The 22740-nt window shown below is 48.4% G+C and overlaps 1 protein-coding gene across 1 annotated transcript; it reads left to right on the forward strand.

Annotated features, from left to right (window-relative positions):
* The first annotated feature begins 13995 nt into the window (after nt 1-13995).
* Nucleotides 13996-18832, forward strand: LOC125522985. The gene is made up of 3 exons (XM_048688025.1): nt 13996-14451; nt 15188-15331; nt 18470-18832. The coding sequence occupies exons 1-3, from the start codon at nt 14176-14178 to the stop codon at nt 18647-18649; spliced, it is 600 nt and encodes a 199-aa protein (XP_048543982.1). The 5' UTR covers nt 13996-14175; the 3' UTR covers nt 18650-18832.
* The last annotated feature ends 3908 nt before the right edge of the window (nt 18833-22740 follow it).

The following is a 22740-nucleotide window of genomic DNA, read 5'->3' on the forward strand; positions in this document are numbered from 1 at the left end:
ATATAGGACCCCTAGGGGGCGCCGGCCCTAGGAGATTGAATCTCCAAGGGGGGGCGCGACCAAGGGGGGTGGAGTGCCCCCCAAGCCAAGTGGGGCGCCCCCACCCCTAGGGTTTCCAACCCTAGGCGCAGGGGAGGCCCATGGGGGGGCGCACCAGCCCACTAGGGGCTGGTTCCCCTCCCACTTCAGCCCATGGGGCCCTCCGGGATAGGTGGCCCCACCCGATGGACCCCCGGGACCCTTCCGGTGGTCCCGGTACAATACCGATTACTCCCGAAACCTTCCCGATGGCCGAAACTTGACTTCCTATATATAAATCTTCACCTCCGGACCATTCCAAAACTCCTCGTGACGTCCGAGATCTCATCCGGGACTCCGAACAACTTTCGGGTTACCATATGCTAATATCTCAACAACCCTAGCGTCACCGAACCTTAAGTGTGTAGACCCTACGGGTTCGGGAGACACGCAGACATGACCGAGACGACTCTCCGGTCAATAACCAACAGCGGGATCTGGATACCCATGTTGGCTCCCACATGCTCCTCGATGATTTCATCGGATGAACCACGATGTCGAGGATTCAATCAATCCCGTATACAATTTCCTTTGTCAATCGGTATGTTACTCGCCCGAGACTAGATCATCGGTATCCCAATACCTCGTTCAATCTCGTTACCGGCAAGTCACTTTACTCGTACCGTAATGCATGATCCCGTGATCAACCACTTGGTCACATTGAGCTCATTATGATGATGCATTACCGAGTGGGCCCAGAGATACCTCTCCATCATACGGAGTGACAAATCCCAGTCTCGATTCGTGCCAACCCAACAGACACTTTCGGAGATACCTGTAGTGTACCTTTATAGTCACCCAGTTACGTTGTGACGTTTGGCACACCCAAAGCACTCCTACGGTATCCGGGAGTTGCACAATCTCATGGTCTAAGGAAATGATACTTGACATTCGGAAAAGCTATAGCAAACGAACTACACGATCTTAGAGTTGTGCTTAGGATTGGGTCTTGTCCATCACATCATTCTCCTAATGATGTGATCCCGTTATCAATGACATCCAATGTCCATAGTCAGGAAACCATGACTATCTTTTGATCAACGAGCTAGTCAACTAGAGGCTCACTAGGGACGTGTTGTGGTCTATGTATTCACACATGTATTACGATTTCTGGATAACACAATTATAGCATGAACAATAGAAAATTATCATGAACAAAGAAATATAATAATGACCATTTTATTATTGCCTCTAGGGCATATTTCCAACAGTCTCCCACTTGCACTAGAGTCAATAGTCTAGTTACATTGTGATGAATCGAACACCCATGCAGTTCTGGTGTTGATCATGTTTTGCTTTAGGGAGAGGTTTAGTCAACAGATCTGCCACATTCAGGTCCGTATGTACTTTACAAATATCTATGTCTCCATTTTGAACACTTTCACGAATGGAGTTGAAGCGACACTTGATATGCTTGGTCTTCCTGTGAAACCTGGGCTCCTTGGCAAGGGCAATAACTCCAGTGTTGTCACAGAAGAGAGTCATCGGGCCCGACGCATTGGGTATGACTCCTAGGTCGGTAATGAACTCCTTCACCCAAATTGCCTCTTGTGTTGCCTCCGAGGCTGCCATGTACTCCGCTTCACATGTAGATCCCGCCACAACGCTTTGCTTGCAACTGCACCAGCTTACTGCCCCATCATTCAAAATATACACGTATCCGGTTTGTGACTTAGAGTCATCCAGATCTGTGTCGAAGCTAGCATCGACGTAACCCTTTACGATGAGCTCTTCCTCACCTCCATAAACGAGAAACATATCCTTAGTCCTCTTCAGGTACTTCAGGATATTCTTGACCGCTGTCTAGTGTTCCATGCCGGGATTACTTTGGTACCTTCCTACCAAACTTACGGCAAGGTTTACATCAGGTCTGGTACACAGCATAGCATACATGATAGACCCTATGGCCGAGGCATAGGGGACGACACTCATCTTTTCTCTATCTTCTGCCGTGGTCGGGCATTGAGCCGTGCTCAATCTCGTACCTTGCAATACAGGCAAGAACCCCTTCTTTGACTGATCCATTTTGAACTTCTTCAATATCTTGTCAAGGTACGTACTCTGTGAAAGACAAATGAGGTGTCTCGATCTATCTCTATAGATCTTGATGCCTACTATATAAGCAGCTTCTCCAAGATCCTTCATTGAAAAACACTTGTTCAAGTAGGCCTTTATGCTTTCCAAGAATATTATATCATTTCCCATCAACAGTATGTCATCCACATACAATATGAGAAATGCTAGAGAGCTCCCACTCACTTTCTTGTAAATGCAGCCTTCTCCATAAGTCTGCGTAAACCCAAACGCTTTGATCATCTCATCAAAATGAATGTTCCAACTCCGAGATGCTTGCACCAGCCCATAGATCGAGCGTTGGAGCTTGTACACCTTGTCAGCATTCTTAGGATCGACAAAACCTTCCGGCTGCATCATATACAATTCTTCCTTAAGGAAACCATTAAGGAATGCCGTTTTGACGTCCATTTGCCATATCTCATAATCATAGAATGCGGAAATTGCTAACATGATTCAGACGGACTTCAGCTTCGCTACGGGTGAGAAAGTCTCATCGTAGTCAACCCCTTGAACTTGTCGATAACCCTTAGCGACAAGCCGAGCTTTATAGATGGTTACATTACCATCAGCGTCTGTCTTCTTCTTAAAGATCCATTTATTTTCTATCGCTCGCCGATCATCGGGCAAGTCAGTCAAAGTCCATACTTCATTTTCATACATGGATCCTATCTCGGATTTCATGGCTTCCAGCCATTTGTCAGAATCTGGGCCCGCCATCGCTTCCTCATAGTTCGAAGGTTCACCGTTGTCTAGCAACATGATTTCCAGGACAGGGTTGCCGTACCACTCTGGTGCGGAACATGTCCTTGTGGACCTACGAAGTTCAGTAGCAACTTGATCTGAAGTTTCATGGTCATCATCATTAACTTCCTCTCTAGTCGGTGCAGGCACCTCAGGAACATTTTTCTTGAGCTGCGCCACTTACCGGTTCAAGAGGTAATACTTCATCGAGTTCTACTTTCCTCCCACTTATTTCTTTCGAGAAAAACTCTTTCTCTAGAAAGGATCCATTCTTGGCAACAAAGATCTTGCCTTCGGATCTGAGGTAGAAGGTATACCCAATAGTTTCTTTAGGGTATCCTATGAAGACGCATTTTTCCGACTTGGGTTCGAGCTTTTCAGGTTGAAGTTTCTTGACATAAGCATCGCATCCCAAAACTTTTAGAAACGACAGCTTAGGTTTCTTCCCAAACCATAATTCATACGGTGTCGTCTCAACGGATTTCGACGGAGCCCTATTTAAAGTGAATGCGGCAGTCTCTAAAGTATAGCCCCAAAATGACAGTGGTAAATCGGTAAGAGACATCATAGATCGCACCATATCCAATAGAGTGCGATTACGACGTTCGGACACACCATTACGCTGAGGTGTTCCAGGCGGCGTGAGTTGTGAAACTATTCCACATTTCCTTAAGTGTGTGCCAAATTCGTGACTCAAGTATTCTCCACACGATCTGATCGCAAGAACTTGGTTTTCTTGTCACGTTGATTCTCAACCTCACTCTGAAATTCCTTGAACTTTTCAAAGGTCTCAGACTTGTGTTTCATTAAGTAGACATACCCATATCTACTCAAGTCATCAGTGAGGGTGAGGACGTAACGATAGCCACCGCGAGCCTCGACACTCATTGTGTGACGCCCCCGATTTGACCGTACACTAATCATGCACGCAAATGTGTACGATCAAGATCAAGGACTCACGGGAAGATATCACAACACAACTCTACAATTAAAATAAGTCATACAAGCATCATATTACAAGCCAGGGGCCTCGAGGGCTCGAATACAAGAGCTCAATCATAGACGAGTCAGCGGAAGCAACAATATCTGAGTACAGACATAAGTTAAACAAATTTGCCTTAAGAAGGCTAGCACAAACTGGGATACAGATCGAAAGAGGTGCAGGCCTCCTGCCTGGGATCCTCCTAACTACTCCTGGTCGTCATCAGCGGGCATCACGTAGTAGTAGGCACCTCCGGTGTAGTAGGAGTCGTCGTCGACGGTGGCGTCTGGCTCCTGGGCTCCAACATCTGGTTGCGACAACCAGGAAGAAAGGAAAGGGGGAAAAAGGGGGAGAAAGCAACCGTGAGTACTCATCCAAAGTACTCGCAAGCAAGGAGCTACACTACATATGTATGCATTGGTATCAACTGGAATAAGGCTATTATATGTGGGCTGGACTGCAGAAAGCCGGAATAAGAGGGGGATAGCTAGTCCTTTCGAAGACTACGCTTCTGGCAGCCTCCGTCTTGCAGCATGTAGAAGAGAGTAGACTGAAGTCCTCCAAGCAGCATCGTATAGCATAAACCTAACCGATGATCCTCCCCTCGTCGCCCTGTGAGAGAGCGACCACCGGTTGTATCTGGCACTTGGAAGGGTGTGTTTTATTAAGTATCCGGTTCTAGTTGTCATAAGGTCAAGGTACAACTCCAAGTCGTCCTGTTACCGAAGATCACGGCTATTCGAATAGATTAACTTCCCTGCAGGGGTGCACCACATACCCCAACACGCTCGATCCCATTTGGCCGGACACGCTTTCCTGGGTCATGCCCGGCCTCGGAAGATCAACACGTCGCAGCCCCACCTAGACCAACAGAGAGGTCAGCACGCCGGTCTAAACCTAAGCGCCCAGGGGTCTGGGCCCATCGCCCTTAGCACACCTGCACGTTGCGTGGGCGGCCGGAAGCAGACCTAGCCTAGTGGCGTTCCAGTCCAATCCAGCGCGCGCCGCTCCGCCGCTGACGTCAAGAAGGCTTCGGCTGATACCACGACGCCGGGATACCCATAACTACTCCCGCGTAGATGGTTAGTGCGTATAGACCAAATGGCCAAACTCAGATCAAATACCCAGATCTCGTTAAGCGTGTTAAGTATCCGCGAACGTCGACCAGGGCCAGGCCCACCTCTCTCCTAGGTGGTCGGAACCTGCCCTGTCGCTCCGCCTCAAAGATCCACTCGCGGGTGCTCCTCAAGCCGACCCGTCTTTAGTCACCACATGTATCATGTATAAAGTATATAGTATATACCCGTGATCAACTCCCGAGTGATCACGGCCCGATAGTATAGCATGGCAGACGGACAAGGATGTAGGGCCACTGATGAAAAACTAGCATCCTATACTAAGTAAGCAGGATTGCAGGTAAAGGTATCAACAGTAGTAGCAAGGACAGGCTATGCATCAGGATAGGAATAACGAAAACAGTAACATGCTACACTACTCTAATGCAAGCAGTATAGAGAAGATTAGGCGATATATGGTGATCAAAGGGGAGGGGCTTGCCTGGTTGCTCTGGCAAGAGAGAGGGGTCGTCAACTCCGTAGTCGTACGTGGTAGCAGCGGCGTCGGTCTCGGTGTCTAGCGAGAGAAGAGGGGGAAGAAACAATAAATACAATGCAAACAAAAGCATGACGATGCATGACATGACAAGTATCGGTGCTAGGGGTGCCCTATCGCGGTATGAGGTGATACCGGTGAAGGGGGGGAACATCCGGGAAATTATCCCCGGTGTTTCGCGTTTTCGGGCGGAGGAGCCGGAGGGGGAAAGTTGCGTGTTCGCTATGCTAGGGATGCGTGGCGGACGAACGGGCTGCGTATCCGAGTTCGTCTCGACGTTCTGAGCAACTTTCATGTACAAAGTTTTTCCATCCGAGCTACGGTTTATTTTATATTAATTTTAAAAGATTTAAATCATTTTCAGGATTTATTTAATTATTTTAATACAACATTATCCAGAACAGTGCTTGCTGACGTCATCATGACGTCAGCAGTCAACAGAGGTGTTGACTGGTCAACTGACGTGTGGGACCCACTGGTCATTGACTGTTTAGCCTAATAAGTGTTTAACTAAACTAACTACTGTTTAATTAAACTAATTAGTTAGTTAGGTTAATCTAATTACGATTAATTAACTTAATTAATTCCTTAATTAATTAATTAAATAAATTATTATTATCTATTTATTTATTTTATTTATTTTACATATTATTTTTAATCTTAATCTTTTTTTTTATTAAACGTTCTGTGGGGTGGGGCCCCTGTGTCTGTTGACCAGGGGAGTCCATAGCGGGTTCTGGGCAGTGGATACGGGGCGGGCGCCGGGTGCCCGCACACCCGAGCCAACAGGGGGTTGCAGGCGAGGCTGCAGAGGCGGGGTGGTCGCCGGAGCGCGGCCACGGCGAGTACGGCGGCCGCGCGGGAGGGCAGGGGCGCATGCAGGGTCGCGCTGGGCGCGGAGAGAGGGCGGTGCGAGGGGAGCAAGCGGGCACGGCAAGGGGTCAGTGCGGTGGCGCAGCGCAGGCCGGTGGTCACCAGTGGGGCGGCGGCCGCGGCGCGAAGCAGACGGCACGGCGCAGGCAGCGAAGGGGCGGGGGGGGGGGGGGGCGCGAGCGGTGAGCCACAGTGCAGAGCGGGCGCGGTGGCACGGCCGGGCGAGGACGGCCCGGAGTAGGGGCGGCCCCAGACGACGGCGGCCCTGGTGGGCGCGGCCAGGCGTTGCGGGACGGAGGCGATGGTGGTCGGGCGCAGTCATGGACGGAGATAGAGAGAGGGAGAGGCCGGAGCCTCACCGGCGTTCGTGGGGGAAATGGCAGCGGGCTCGAGCTCGAGGAGGAGGACGAGGAAGGGGGCGGCGTTCGGTCGCCGGCGACGAGTGCGGCGGGGCGACGGGGTCGAGGGCGCGGCGCCGGAGTGGCGGCCTCGGCTCGGGACGAGGAGGAGGTGAGGAGGCGAGACGACGGCGTAGAGGAGGCAGGCCGGGGAGGGAGGAAGCAGTCCGGCGGGGGCGGGGCTCCGGGCGTGGAATCCGGGCGGCGGCGGCGAACGCCCCCGATCCGATCTGGATCGGGGAGGGGGCAGGGGGGAGTGGAGCGAGTGGGGGGGGAGTGGGGCGGCTGGGGGCGACGGGGTGGGGTTAGGGTTTCAGGGGGGGTAGGGTTATGGGGGGGGGTGGCCGGCTGGGCCTTTGCCCAGTTGGGCCGGTGGTGGCCTGGCCGGCTGGGCCGTCTGGCCCAGTGGGGGGGGTCCTTTTATATTTTTTTTTGTTTGTTTTCTGTTTTTTTTTATTTATAAACACTTAGGCATTTTATAAAATGGTGAACCTTACACCATAATTATCTTTGTAATATTTGGCAACCACCGAACATTTTTGTTTTAATTTTTTTTTGAAAACTTTTATTGTTTTCTTTTATTTGAATTTAGAACTTGTTTCGGTCCTGAACTATCGAGAGTTTACCACAGTAACCGTGGTGACGTGGCATCATTAGCGGGGAATCACTGTAGCTTAATTATCCGGGCGTTACACATTGGACCGCACACATCAATATGTATGATTTCCAATAAGTTGGTTGCTCACTCCATTGTTCCTGAGAACGGAGTCTTGGTCATTTTACCCATGAGGCATGGTTCGCACGTGTCAAATGATTCGTAATCAAGAGACTCCAAAAGTCCATCTGCATGGAGCTTCTTCATGCGTTTGACACCTATGTGACCAAGGCGGCAGTGCCACAAGTATGTGGGACTATCATTATCAACCTTACATCTTTTGGTACTCACACTATGAATATGTGTAATATTATGCTCGAGATTCATTAAGAATAAACCATTCACCAGCGGAGCATGACCATAAAACATATCTCTCATATAAATAGAACAACCATTATTCTCGGATTTAAATGAGTAGCCATCTCGAATTAAACGAGATCCTGATACAATGTTCATGCTCAAAGCTGGCACTAAATAACAAGTATTGAGGTTTAAAACTAATCCCGTAGGTAAATGTAGATGCAGCGTGCCAATGGCGATCACATCGACCTTGGAACCATTCCCGACGCGCATCGTCACCTCGTCCTTCGCCAGTCTCCGCTTATTCCGCAGCTCCTGCTTTGAGTTACAAATGTGAGCAACCGCACCGGTATCAAATACCCAGGAGCTACTACGAGTACTGGTAAGGTACACATCAATTACATGTATATCACATATACCTTTAGTGTTGCCGACCTTCTTGTCCGCTAAGTATTTGGGGCAGTTCCGCTTCCAGTGACCACTTCCCTTGCAATAAAAACACTCAGTCTCAGGCTTGGGTCCATTCTTTGACTTCTTCCCGGCAGCTTGCTTACCGGGCACGGGAACTCCCTTGCCGTCCTTCTTGAAGTTCTTTTTACCCTTGCCTTTCTTGAACTTAGTGGTTTTATTCACCATCAACACTTGATGTTCCTTTTTGATTTCCACCTCCGCTGATTTCAGCATTGAATATACCTCAGGAATGGTCTTTTCCATCCCCTACATATTGAAGTTCATCACAAAGCTCTTGTAGCTCGGTGGAAGCGACTGAAGGATTCTGTCAATGACCGCGTCATCCGGGAGATTAACTCCCAGCTGAGTCAAGCGGTTATGCAACCCAGGCATTTTGAGTATGTGCTCACTGACAGAACTATTTTCCTCCATCTTACAACTGAAGAACTTGTCGGAGACTTCATATCTCTCGACCCGGGAATGAGCTTGGAAAACCATTTTCAGCTCTTCGAACATCTCATATGCTCCGTGTCGCTCAAAACGCTTTTGGAGCCCCGGTCCTAAGCTGTAAAGTATGCCGCACTGAACGAGGGAGTAATCATCAGCACGTGTCTGCCAAGCGTTCATAACGTCTTGGTTCTCTGGGATGGGTGCGTCACCTAGCGGTGCTTCTAGGACATAATCTTTCTTGGCAGCTATGAGGATGATCCTCAGGTTCCGGACCCAGTCCGTATAGTTGCTGTCATCATCTTTCAGCTTGGTTTTCTATAGGAACGCGTTGAAGTTGAGGGCAACATTAGCGTGGGCCATTTGATCTACAAGACATAGTGTAAAGATTTTAGACTAAGTTCATGATAATTAAGTTCATCTAATCAAACTATTCAATGAACTCTCACTCAGATAGACATCCCTCTAGTCATCTAAGTGAAACATGATCCGAGTTAACTAGGCTGTGTCCGATCATCACATGAGATGGACTAGTCAACATCGGTGAACATCTTCATGTTGATCGTATCTTCTATACGACTCATGCTCGACCTTTCGGTCTTCCGTGTTCCGAGGCCATGTCTGTACATGCTAGGCTCGTCAAGTCAACCTAAGTGTATTGCGTGTGTAAATCTGGCTTACACCCGTTGTATTCGAACGTTAGAATCTATCACACCCGATCATCACGTGGTGCTTCAAAACAACGAACCTTCGCAACGGTGCATAGTTAGGGGGAACACTTTCTTGAAATTATTACAAGGGATCATCTTATTTAAGCTACCGTCGTTCTAAGCAAATAAGATGCAAAACATGATAAACATCACATGCAATCAAATAGTGACATGATATGGCCAATATCATTTGCTCCTTTTGATCTCCATCTTCGGGGCTTCATGATCATCGTTGTCACCGGCATGACACCATGATCTCCATCATCGTGTCTTCTTGAAGTTGTCTCGTCATCTATTACTTCTACTACTACGGCTAACGCTTTAGCAATGAAGTAAAGTAATTACATGACGTTTATGTTGACACGCAGGTCATAAATAAATAAAGACAACTCCTATGGCTCTTGCCGGTTGTCATACTCATCGACATGCAAGTCGTGATTCCTATTACAAGAACATGATCAATCTCATACATCACATATATCATTCATCACATCCTTTTGGCCATATCACATCACACGGCACATGCTGCAAAAACAAGTTAGACGTCCTCTAATTGTTGTTGCAAGTTTTTACGTGGCTGCTATAGGTTTCTAGCAAGAACGTTTCTTACCTGCGCCAAAACCACAACGTGATATGCCAATTTCTATTTACCCTTCATAAGGACCCTTTTCATCGAATCCGATTCGACTAAAGTGGGAGAGACAGACACCCGCCAGCCACCTTATGCAACTAGTGCATGTCAATCGGTGGAACCAGTCTCACGTAAGCGTACGTGTAAGGTCAGTCCGGGCCGCTTCATCCCACGATGCCGCCGAATCAAGATAAGACTAGTAACGGCAAGCAAATTGACAATATCCACGCCCACAACTGCTTTGTGTTCTACTCGTGCATAGAAACTACGCATAGACCTAGCTCATGATGCCACTGTTGGGGAACATAGCAAAATTTTAAAATTTTCTACGCATCACCAAGATTAATCTATGGAGTCATCTAGCAACGAGGGAGAGGGGAGTGCATCTACATATCCTTGTAGATCGCGAGCGGAAGCGTTCAAGAGAACGGGGTTGATGGAGTCGTACTCGTCGTGATCCAAATCACCGATGACCTAGCGCCGAACAGACGACACCTCCGCGTTTAACACACGTATGGTTGGGAAGACGTCTCCTCCAACTTGATCCAGCAAGGGGGAAGGAGAGGTTGATGAAGATCCAGCAGCACGACGGCGTGGTGGTGGAAGCAACGGTGATCTCGGCAGGGCTTCGCCAAGCTCAGGGAGAGGGAGAGGCCAGGGGCTAGGGTACGGCTGCCCTCCCTCCCTCCCACTATATATAGGACCCCTAGGGGGGCGCCGGCCCTAGGAGATTGAATCTCCAAGGGGGGCCGCGGCCAAGGGGGGTGGAGTGCCCCCCAAGCCAAGTGGGGCGCCCCCACCCCTAGGGTTTCCAACCCTGGGCGCAGGGGAGGCCCATGGGGTGGCGCACCAGCCCACTAGGGGCTGGTTCCCCTCCCACTTCAGCCCATGGGGCCCTCCGGGATAGGTGGCCCCACCCGGTGGACCCCCGGGACCCTTCCGGTGGTCCCGGTACAATACCGATTACCCCCGAAACCTTCCCGATGGCCGAAACTTGACTTCCTATATATAAATCTTCACCTCCGGACCATTCTGAAACTCCTCGTGACGTCCGGGATCTCATCCGGGACTCTGAACAACTTTCGGGTTACCGTATGCTAATATCTCAACAACCCTAGCGTCACCGAACCTTAAGTGTGTAGACCCTACGGGTTCGGGAGACACGCAGACATGACCGAGACGACTCTCTGGTCAATAACCAGCAACGGGATCTGGATACCCATGTTGGCTCCCACATGCTCCTTGATGATCTCATCGGATGAACCACGATGTCGAGGATTCAATCAATCCTATATACAATTCCCTTTGTCAATCGGTATGTTACTTGCCCGAGACTAGATCGTCGGTATCCCAATACCTCATTCAATCTCGTTACCGGCAAGTCACTTTACTCGTACCGTAATGCATGATCCCGTGATCAACCACTTGGTCACATTGAGCTCATTATGATGATGCATTACCGAGTGGGCCCAGAGATACCTCTCCGTCATACGGAGTGACAAATCTCAGTCTCGATTCATGCCAACCCAACAGACACTTTCGGAGATATCTGCAGTGTACCTTTATAGTCACCCAGTTACGTTGTGACGTTTGGCACATCCAAAGCACTCCTACGGTATCCGGGAGTTGCACAATCTCATGGTCTAAGGAAATGATACTTGACATTTGGAAAAGCTATAGCAAACGAACTACACGATCTTAGAGCTGTGCTTAGGATTGGGTCTTGTCCATCACATCATTCTCCTAATGATGTGATCCCGTTATCAATGACATCCAATGTCCATAGTCAGGAAACCATGACTATCTTTTGATCAACGAGCTAGTCAACTAGAGGCTCACTAGGAACGTGTTGTGGTCTATGTATTCACACATGTATTACGATTTCCGGATAACACAATTATAGCATGAACAATAGACAATTATCATGAATAAAGAAATATAATAATAACCATTTTATTATTGCCTCTAGGGCATATTTCCAACAGGCATCCCCTCTGAACCTCCATTTATCTGTCTGTGATTGTCATATTTTTGCAGAATTTAGTTAGAACCACATCAAGTGAGCTTTAGTTAACTCACAAATTTATATGCATCTAGAACTTTAAGTTATACTCAAAACTACATAAAGGTGAAAAAAATGCAGGAACTAATAGATCATGAACTTCTAACAACATCTCAAAATTGTCACATGAGGGGACATATCCTATTATTAAACGTAAGTCGGCATGAAGATGTCCCCAAGATACAAACTTCCTATAATTTATCGTGAAAATTGTCCCTGATAGAGTCTAAAGTCCAAATTTCCATCAATCTTTATTATATAAAAAACTTTTGTTTTCTTCATTAAATATGCATACCAGTCCTCTCCAACAAGATGCACCTCTCCAAAATGCTTTATGAAGCTGGTAGATATAAAAAGCATGTAGCCATACCTATTCTTGAATGTGCATGTCAAGTTTGAAAAATACAAGGTAGCAACATCTTTCCAATAGTTTGCTGAGTGCTAATCACCTTACAGGCTGAACAAACACGATGGTACGGAGTGCCAATTAATTCAAACACAAACAACATAAAAACCAATTGAGATAGAAGCTACTGCACACGTACTATTCTGAATCTGATGATTAATTGAATTGGCGCCTTTCTAGTTGTACACTTATAGACATCTCAAACATCGCAAATTACAGTTCAGATTTTGTTCACATACTCGAATAATTAGTGGTGGTAGAAAAAATGGTGAACACATACTCGAATAATTAGTGGTAATCACAGTCCAGAACGCATGAATGGTGGTCGCCGGGCTCATCGCGTGCAAAGCGCGTCTCGTATGTCACTCGCGGTCACTGAGCCGGGCTCTTCCAAAATCCGGCCACGCGAGTTGAGCCCGTGCCAGCGCCACACAGGCCTCCTGGTGCGTCCGCCTCTACGTCCACACCGACATCATCTTCTACAGGTTTGGCGCGTGCAGCCGCATCCCTTCATCTCCACTGGAGACAACACCAAAACTTAGTCAATCCCTTGCCCCGACGAGCGCGCTGGAGGACACCAGCAGCACGATGGTCGCATGACTGCTTCCGTGGTATGGCTCGACGATTGCAATGGAAGAGGGCTAACCAGCCTATTGGAAGGCGGGGCGGTGGGGATGGGGAAACAAGATCAGCGGGAGCTGCGCTGGATTGGATGAAGATTGATTTGTGAAATCTGCTGGGATGTATCGTTCAAGGAAAGGCAAGTTTCGATTCTTGTATGCTTTTGGAAGGAAAGAGTGGGATGGGGAGCGATTGGTTGCCATACCATGGAACTGAAATCTATATGGAAATAAACAGACGGGGGTACTATTTGTTTGCAAAAAAACCGGCGAGGAAATCATTCGTTCGATTGATAGAACTCTACGGGGGAGGAAATGAACGATACCAACGACGACGTACGAACGTACCATCACGACCGCAGACTCCGCCTTTAGGAGTAGAGAAAAAGTAACACTTTCACAATAAGATTTGTTTGTCATGATTTACTTGTTAATTTTTTTAAAATTCTTTATTTGTTTCCTGAAAATATATTATTTATTTCCTAAAACAAATTGCATTAATGAGAGAGATCGGTTGATTTGGTTAAATTAGGAAAGTTACATCGATAATCTTTTGTATGTTTGGAAAGTGCTGATTTTCTAAAGAAAATAGTGAAGTAAAAAAAATAAACCAATGGAAAAGAAAACCCGTGGGAGGGGTGGTGGGAGGTGGGAGGAAATAAAACCGGACGAAAATAAAACCGGAGTACCAGGCTACCAACTGCTAGTAGAGATCCGTCGGCGATAAAATAAAGCGACATCGTGTCTATTTTTCTTTGCTAAAGGGGCATTTTTATGGGTTTGCCTTGGTATTGTGTTCATATTGTTGTATTGAATGATTCGGGTCGATTACTTGCGGTGCATATAATATATACAGCTATAGTTTCTGGTTGGACTGGCTCAATGGCTTTATACGAATTAGCAGTTTTTGATCGACACGGACGTGTCCGTCGACGCTTATGGTCTCCGCTTTGGGCGTTGGAGATGCCCTGATTCCACGGTCGCTGCGAACCGGTCTCAGTTATCGGCCAAATCATCCCCTTCCTCGTGTTACATCTCGACGAATTATTTTCCTGAACCTAATTATTCGCGGCGCTCGGTCCCACTTCGCGGCAGAAGAACACCGCCGCCGCCGCCGTCACAGGAATTCCTTGCCATGGAGGGCGTTGGCGCGCGGTTAGGGCGCTCGTCGGCCCGTTACGGCCCCGCGATGACGTTCACCGGGCCCGTTAGGAAGTGGCGGAAGGAATGGGTCACCATCTCCGCCGCCACGGCCACGGCCACCTCCGCCGCGGCCTCCTCCACCGGGACTGGATCTCGTGGAAATAACCTCATCCTGTTCAAGTGGACCCCGCTGAACGGCGCCAACGAAGGAGATGAGGAGCAGACGGCACCGGCGAAGACGGCCACGAGAAGGCGGCGGTACGTGCCGGTGAGGATTCTTATGTACTTATTTGGTGTGGTCACTTTCTGGTGGTAAGATGAGTTTGATTTGGTGCCAGGATGTATCTTTAGCTTCTTTTGGTTGATTTTTTTTTATCTCGGTCGAATTGAACTCTTTAAGTACTAATTGACCTCTTATGTTAAGAGGATTATGGGATATGCAACAAAATCAGACCATATGGTCGGATCGATCTGCAAATATAGAGGGTTGTTTTGTTTGTTTGCGAGTTGGGTAATTGTAGAGCTGTGGTGTTTTCCATGGTGCTAAACTTGTAGTATTAGTTATTCCTACAAGTGTTAGTTGTTCATAAGCATATAGTATAATCCGCTGCTGTCAAACTGTAGTTTACACTAACTTTTGAGCTATAGCACCTTAGTTGTTTCTTGGTGAATCATCAGCAAGTTTCTTTGATAATTTAACAGCAGTATTGAAACGCCCTACTATCATTGGTTTAGCTTAGTTCAAATATTATTGATAATCTTCAAGTTATCATGGGTGATGGACACCTTTACTGAGTTCAGCTTTGGACACATTAACTTCATGTAGAAGTACATGCTCATTGTATATTTGTATTCGCTTGTCTTGTCGCCTTTCCATCATATGCTTGTACTTACAAATTGGATCACTGTTGGTGACAATATTTACCTCTGAAACTCTGGTATTCTACTCTTTATTTTCCTGATACCTTGTCAGTCGGTATGTACTGAGTCTATCCACACTACAGGTTTCTGTAGTTCAAGATCAAAGGCAAGAATCTGCCAAATCTGATGATGAGAACAAGGCTAATGATGGAGAACCTTCATCTACGGAAACTGAGCAGTCTATTGGGAAAACTAATATGGATGATATACTTATGGATGAGTCCCAGGTAAAATCGGACTTAGTTAGCTGTATAACTAGTTTGTGATGATTATCAATGGCTATCTTCATTAATTCACTAATATTCAACCATTAGACAACACGTGGCATCACATGTCATTTTACAACAATAAGTGACAACATTGCTCTTCTTTGAATTTCATTTTCTTGATTCATATAAACATTATATGCTAGACTCAAATTGTTTTGCCCTGCAAAGCATCCAACACTTTACTATTTGAAATATTTCATCATTTAGCATCCAATCATGATTCATGTGCGCTCTCACAAGGAGTGCTACATTACTTTGTGCAGATAGTTGGTAATAGTGTCACGCTTCATGTATCTTATTATGCCTTGGTAGCTGTGGTTCACCAAACCATACCACTTTTCTAAAAAAAAAGTTTAAACCTCTAGCTTGTCCGGATGTTATTTTAAGATATATTCATTGTTTATAAGGCGTCCTGCTTTAGACTCTTAAGCATCGCTTGAGCGATAAGGCGCCCTGGCAGCGCCTTAGAAATATGCCTGCTTTCGGCGCTTAGGCGTCGGAGCGGGTGGTGCTCACCTTAGGTCGCTTTACCACCTTGTAAACAATGGATGTACTGACATATTTACACTATTGTCATGTCTACTACTCAGTCTACGTTGTAACTATATAAAAATGACCTTGTTCATTGGGAAATAATTTTCCAGGAATATTTTATTTTGAGCAGCCGGGATGAGCTCTGCCTTTTTCATATAGAAGAAGAGAATCGACCAGTTAATAAGGAAAATTGGCTGAAACCGATACAATCTATGCCATACTAGCCCCGAGGTTGCATTCCAAGCGAGGCAAGGACTCCGTCACCCAAGTGACCAGAGTCTACACCCTACCACATGACCCGGGGCGGCCGCTCCGGCTTACAAACCTCAGCAATGCAAAAACACCTGTCCTAAGGTTGTGTGTCAGTTAAGCCGACGACTCTGCCACCCAAGTGACTAGAATCGACACCCAGCAATGCAAAGGCGTACTTCGCAACCGCCGCATGGACTTCCACACTAGCTCCAACGCCGTGTATGATGCCGATGACTCTGCCACCCAAGTCATTAGACCTGACGCCAAGCAGCACAAATACGTCCTCCGGAGCCGTCGCTCTGGCTTCAACGTCGGCCTTGAGGCAAGCACCCGCTTAGCTGATGACGAAGGTGCGGGACGACACCAACCGCCAACGCGTTACACCAAACCGGATCTCCAAGTTGACGCCCCCAAGGGAAAAACCGACAAGAACAACGTCGTCGCCTGCTCCGGCCAAAGCCGAAGCTTAGGCTTTCATGTGGAGAGCTCGAGATGCAAATGCCCAGGTAGGTGAAGGGGCTCCATGACGATGCCTCCAACAAGGAGAACAACGTCCTAGGATGCCGTCCTTCCCGACAACGACTGTGATCGGTGCTTTGGCATTCACTAGCAGTTCACCATGCCCTATGACACTGCATCAAGTCAACTCGACACCACCATCAACCACCACCACGGCCGCCAGACCACCTGAGCACCACAACCTTCCATGGCTCCCTAAACCAACCCCAAGAATGAGCGCCGCTGCGCCACCATTCCGACCCACAGCTCATCGTCGTCGTGCCGCTGTCTCGATTTGCTGCTCACCGTCGCTGCAACGAATCACCACAAGATGTCCGAGACGTATGCAGCAACATCCCGGGGCCGCTGCCATGGCATCCATGCGCCCCGCCGGTCGGGTAAGGAGCAACTCCTCCTAATCACTCACCCAACCGAGCCAGAGCGCACCACGCCATGGCCAGAGAGCTGCCAAGGAGCACTCCCGCCGGGAATGCGCGTCCCAACCTCGGCCATCACCGCGCACGAAGACGAGCCGACACCGGATCTGCGCACCGAGCTCGCCAACAGCTGCATCCTGGCCTCCAGGCGGCACCACCAGGCCACCGTAGCAGAGCTGCGCCACAGCTCCATCGCACCAGCTACAACCAGTGAGCCAGGCGCCGCCCTCCCAAGCGATGACGACACGCCCGCCGAGGCGCATCAAGGGCCACGTGCTGCCGCTGCGTGACCATTTCTGCACCAGCCCCTGCACAAAGCCAGCCACCAGACAACCGCAATCGCAAACGAAATAGAAGCACCGCCACGGCCGCAAGGGGTGAGGTGGGCTAGAGTTCGCCACCCGTGTCTGTTTGTGTGGAGCAACACGGCTTTGCCCGGCGGCGCGTCCTGGTGGCGGCGAAGGGTGAGGTGGTCACGAGGGGGGGTGGGGGGGTGCTGGAGTTCACCACCCGTGTTTGTTTATGTGGAGCAACACGGCTTTGCCCGGCAGCGCGTCCTGGGGGCGGCGAGGGGGAGAGGAGGTGGCGAAGGGTGAGGTGGTCCGGCGGGGGCTACAGTTTGCTACCCATGTATGTTCGCGTGGAGCAACATGGTGGCCGAGTGAGCCCGTGCGTGCGTCCTGGCGGCGGCGAGGGGTAGAGGTGGTCCGGTGGCGTTATAGTTCGCCATCCGTGTCGCTCGTGTGGATCAACACCGCGGCTGAGTGAGCTCACAGCCATACGCCCATACCACACCATTTTCTAGGAATATTGATATGAAGTTTCTGTAAAATTTCTTTGTTTTGGTGTCTACTAATCAACTTTGTGATACCTGATAATATATATAAATGTTGTAGTCCCGCTCTTCTCAACATACTTTTCTTGGTAACTAGCTAAATACTTGTGTGTTGCTACAGAAGTTAAATGCTCGTGCATTCTATAGGAGTTTTTTATTGCATGAGTTGGTTAAATGTGTATGTCATCTTAGTCTCTTTTGCAAACATGAGAAAATATCTCAAAATGTTGATCAGTCTGAAGATCGTGATACATATGTTTAGTACATTGAATAATTGTGATACTAGTTAATTTATTGACGACTTAATAGGTAATTTATGAGGGTGAATGGACTGCCATCAACTAGACCTTTGTAAGAGTAGAACAAGTTAAGATCCCATTTTCCCAATCCATCTGGAAAAACCTAGGAGTATTTTCCCATCGTACACTTTCCATAGGTTGCACTGCAAACATGATTTTGCGTGCTTGTTTTTCATATTTGAAGTCCTCTATTAAGAGAGAAAGGAATCGAGAATTGAGCATATACACTTTCCTGTTTCAGGCATCAGATGAGGTTCGAGATTCTGGAAATTTCGTTGGTGGAACCGATCTAAATCTGAACTTAGGTCCGAAAGACCCCGACGGTGAAGATGAAGGTGATACAGGGAAGCAACACGAGGCTCGAACAGAACACAGATTGAAGAGGAAATCTGTTACCCCTGACCTCGAGATGAGAATGTAACAGGCGGCTTCATTTATTCCTTGGGTTCTTTATTATTACAGTTTCCTTTTTGGGCCATTTATGTAATTTTCTTGACATACTGTATACGTGGAGAGACAAGTGAACACAATCACAACTGCATAGTGAAACGCCTGCGTTGTGTTGCCAAATAACGTTAATGAAACTTTTCTTTCGTTTCGCAAATGTAAACTGTTCTAGTACCTTTTATTTGTTTCGCTTGTGAATTGAGCAAATGAGAGTAACTTCAATAGGGTGATCCATTTCGTCCGTTGGCGAACGGCGGCCCAACGCGCCGATCCACACGGACGCGCGTCCGCTTGGTGACCCATTCCTGGCCCAATTTTGAGCCGGATTTGCGTAGGCTTGGATACAGGATGGACGTGCGCGCCCACTCCTCTCCTCGCCCCCGCCGGTCGATGGCAGCCACCACCATTTTCCCTCATTTCCTTAAAAAACCCTCCCGTCCGCGCGCTCCCGCCCCACACTCGCTATGGATGATGTCGCCGCCTCCCTCGCCTCGTCCGGTGCCGCTGCCGCCTTCGGGAAAGGCAAGCCTCGTGCCCCGTGCAAGACCGCCGCCGCGGCCAAGCCAAAGAAGCTACTGACGCCCGCGCAGCGGGCAAGGGAGTTGGCCAAGAGGAAGGACCGGAGGCCTGCCGCGGACGCGAGGATGAGGCCGCCACGCAGGTCGCCGTCGTCGCCGCCGCGCAGCAGGTCACCAACGCCCGCGTCGCGGCGGCAACGAGGGAGGCTGATGCGGAGCATCTTACGATCATCCCCATGTACACTGAAGCATACGCCTTTGGACCTAAGGTGAACTCGCTCCTTTCTGAATCTTCCCTTTCCGCATGTAAGACATGGATGCTACTTCAAGCGCGGACCTTGTGCATACCCAGGTACACCCAAGGAGTCCAAGGAGAGCCCAAGGACCAAGGCCAAGCGTGCGCGGGAGCGAAGGAAGGAGAAGGAAGAAGAGTCTGCTGCTACAGCAGCCGGACATTCGGCCATGGCCCGGACATCCGGCCCTTCACGAGCCGCCGGACATCCGGCCCAGGTCCCGGAAATCCGGACATCGCCGAACCCGAGAGCAACAAGACCAACCCCGCTAGCCCGGACATTCGGCCCCTCCAGCCCAGACATCCGGCCCTCCGCGAATGCCCGGACATCCGGCCCGTCGCCCGGACATCCGGCCTTCCCTGCGTGCGTGCAGTGCATCTGGGCCGAGGCCCATGTACCCCTTCGCCCCTTAGACTATATATACTCCCCCTCCACCTACGTTTTAGGGTTAGCATTGGTTTAGCTCATTTTAGAGATAGAGCATTGCTCATCCACATCGGATCTACTCCACGAGAGAGACTGCGGCCTCTACGGAGAAGATCCCTTTGGATTCAAGACCTCCTTTTGGAGAAGAACTTCAAGACCTCCTCACGGAGAAGACCGGTTACCGTGTATCGTCCCTACTTGATTGTGGATCGTGTATCTTACTTTATGTACTCGAGGATCTAGCACATGTGTGACTATTTCTTGTTGGTTGAGTGATTCTCTCGTGTTTCCCCTCGTGATTTCCCTCGTTTTCCCCTCGTGTTCCTCGTGTTCTTCGCGGGATCCGCTCCTTTCGTGAAAGATCAGGCGATTAGGGTTCTACCCTACATCATCTTGGTATCATGAGCCACGTTGATCACGATTTCGGAGCCTCCCCTCTTTGTTTTCTAGCCTAATTTTGTTGTGTTCTTTCCCAATTTCGAAAATCCCCACTAAAAATAGCCCCAAATTTTTTTGTGATTTGTTCGTTTGATGAAGTTTTGTTGATTTTGATCCATGGATTTGCTTGGTTTCGAGTGGATCTAGCATATCACCAACTTTCCCCACTTTCCATCCACGAAATCCCATCAATTTTGCCCCCAAATTCATCTATTTCCACCCCCAAATCGAGTTTTGATGTCCCAATCAAGATCTAGAATCGTCGGGCCGGACATCCGGGCCTCAGACGGACATCCGGGCCTCAGGCCGGACATCCGGGCCCCAAGCCGGACATCCGGCTCCTGGAGCGCCAAATTTGCACGGTTCTGGACATCAGGTCCCGGATTTCCGGCCCCGAGCCCGGATGTCCGGCCCCTGACATCTCAGCCACCCCCGTTTCACCGTTTTGTCCATAACTAATTCTTCCGGAGTTCGATTTTCGCGTTCTTTAGCTCATTGAAAAGCTCTTGACATCCCCCTTCCAAAAAATACTACCAACACCATTTGACTCCATCAAATGTTTGGAACTTTGGCATCTTTGCCTAGGGCTTCCACCACAACCTCCGCATAACCACCACCGACTTCCGCAACCTAACCAATTTTGTTCCTTATAGCACTTGTGGTTGCTTGAGTAGTGATTCAAGTCTCCTAAGGTGTTTAGGCTACTAGGGACGATTGCTTCTTCATCAACCACCACCACCACCATAACTCCCACATAGGCTTGCCCACCATACACTTCCACCACCCCGACTTAACCCAATTTTGTTTGTGTTGTGAGTTGTGTCTCCTAAGGTGTTTCGGCTACTTAGGGACCGTGCTTCCAACTACGACACCGTGTATAGTCCACCACCTTACCCTCCACTTCTGCATTGCGTCTCAAAACCCATCACTGCGTTCCCGCAATCCCATTGGGCTTCCACAAAACCACCACCGCATTCCCGCTACCACCATTTGACGTTTGAGATTTTGAGTTCGCGGTTTTTCCGTTTCCTAAGGTGTTTCGGCTACTTAGGGACGAGTCTCCATCATCTTGGTATCTCCATAAAGATCACCGCCACTCATCATCGCCAAGGACGGTAACCTCCATATCATCTTGGTATCGTGGTATCCCTCCATTGTATATTCCCTTGCAATTGCATTGATAACCCCTAGCCCATTTTGCGTCACTTGCCTATCGAGACTAGTCATTTGAGTATTGCCGGCAACATTACTTGTGCACATTAGTGATCTACACCATACATTGCATACATACCATATCATATCGGTATCATATCATCCCTTGTGCCTCAAGTTTGTTCCCGCATATACACAATCGCTATCTTGGTTTGTGCATTTCGCGAAGTGGCCATATAAAAAAAGAATAAGCTTTTAAGCAAAAGAAAAAGAGTGAACAAAGAGCTTGTAAGCAAGTGCCATAGCATCATACCACATTGCGTAAGATTGTCATATCCGATCATCTTGGATCATACCATCGGAACATCATATACATAGCATACTTGGGATAGAAGTCGTTGCATTTTTGTCTCCTATAGGTTGTGCACAAGTGTTGTATCTTCCTATTGAGCAATCGTGCTAGCGTCTCTCTAGATTTGTGCAACAAGAGCATTTTCCGTGGATTCCACATTTTGAGCTCAGTCCTTGGTTGCACAACCCCATTTATCTATCAGTGTGTGTGTTTCTGTGTTCCACATATTGCTATTGGTCTACTTGTTTCACTTGCGAATTTGTGAATCTCTTTCAACATTATTGACTCTTGCTAACATTTTACATCAAATTTTTGTGCCACTATCCTCACCGAGCTCCACCATAAGCCTTACTTGTGTAGGTGTGAGAAACGGACAAGAATTGGTACCAATTGTGCTATTTCCTTGTCCACATTGGAGTGATCATTGATCCACCTTCAACTTCGGTCAAGGTACATTTGGTATTCGTTCTTCTCTTTCTCCCACTCATATTTGCTCGAGTATTGTGATGGATAGGCAAGGCATTTCATATCCGGTCTTCCACAACAACGACGGCGTGAACAACTACATCACCAAAGCATCAATCTTCGATCTACAACGACAAATGCAAGGCGCACAATCAAGATTGCGAGAGCGCATCGAGAACCTCTCCATCGACATTCGTCACTCTGAAGCAAGGAAAAGGGACTACATCGACAACAAGCTTTCCGCACAGAAGAAGGAGCAAGATGCAAGGATGGAGGAGATTCGGACCTTGTTGATCAACTGTTCTTCCCCTTCATCATCCTCAAGGTGGCGACGTTCAAGTCACAAGTCTTCGGAGCACAAAAATGTTGCAAGCGCAAGTCGTCCACGTCCACATCTCCATGGCGACCACCATCACGTTCG

The sequence above is a fragment of the Triticum urartu genome, chromosome 7 (genome assembly GCF_003073215.2).
Source record: "Triticum urartu cultivar G1812 chromosome 7, Tu2.1, whole genome shotgun sequence".
Lineage (NCBI taxonomy): Eukaryota > Viridiplantae > Streptophyta > Magnoliopsida > Poales > Poaceae > Triticum > Triticum urartu.

Excerpts from the sequence above, each read along its gene's own strand:
- LOC125522985 (XM_048688025.1), top strand. The coding sequence starts at position 14,176 with ATGGAGGGCGTTGGCGCGCGGTTAGGGCGCTCGTCGGCCCGTTACGGC. Across the intron at positions 14,452-15,187 it reads GAAGGCGGCGGTACGTGCCG|GTTTCTGTAGTTCAAGATCA; the intron begins GTGAGGATTCTT and ends TCCACACTACAG. Across the intron at positions 15,332-18,469 it reads TACTTATGGATGAGTCCCAG|GCATCAGATGAGGTTCGAGA; the intron begins GTAAAATCGGAC and ends TTCCTGTTTCAG.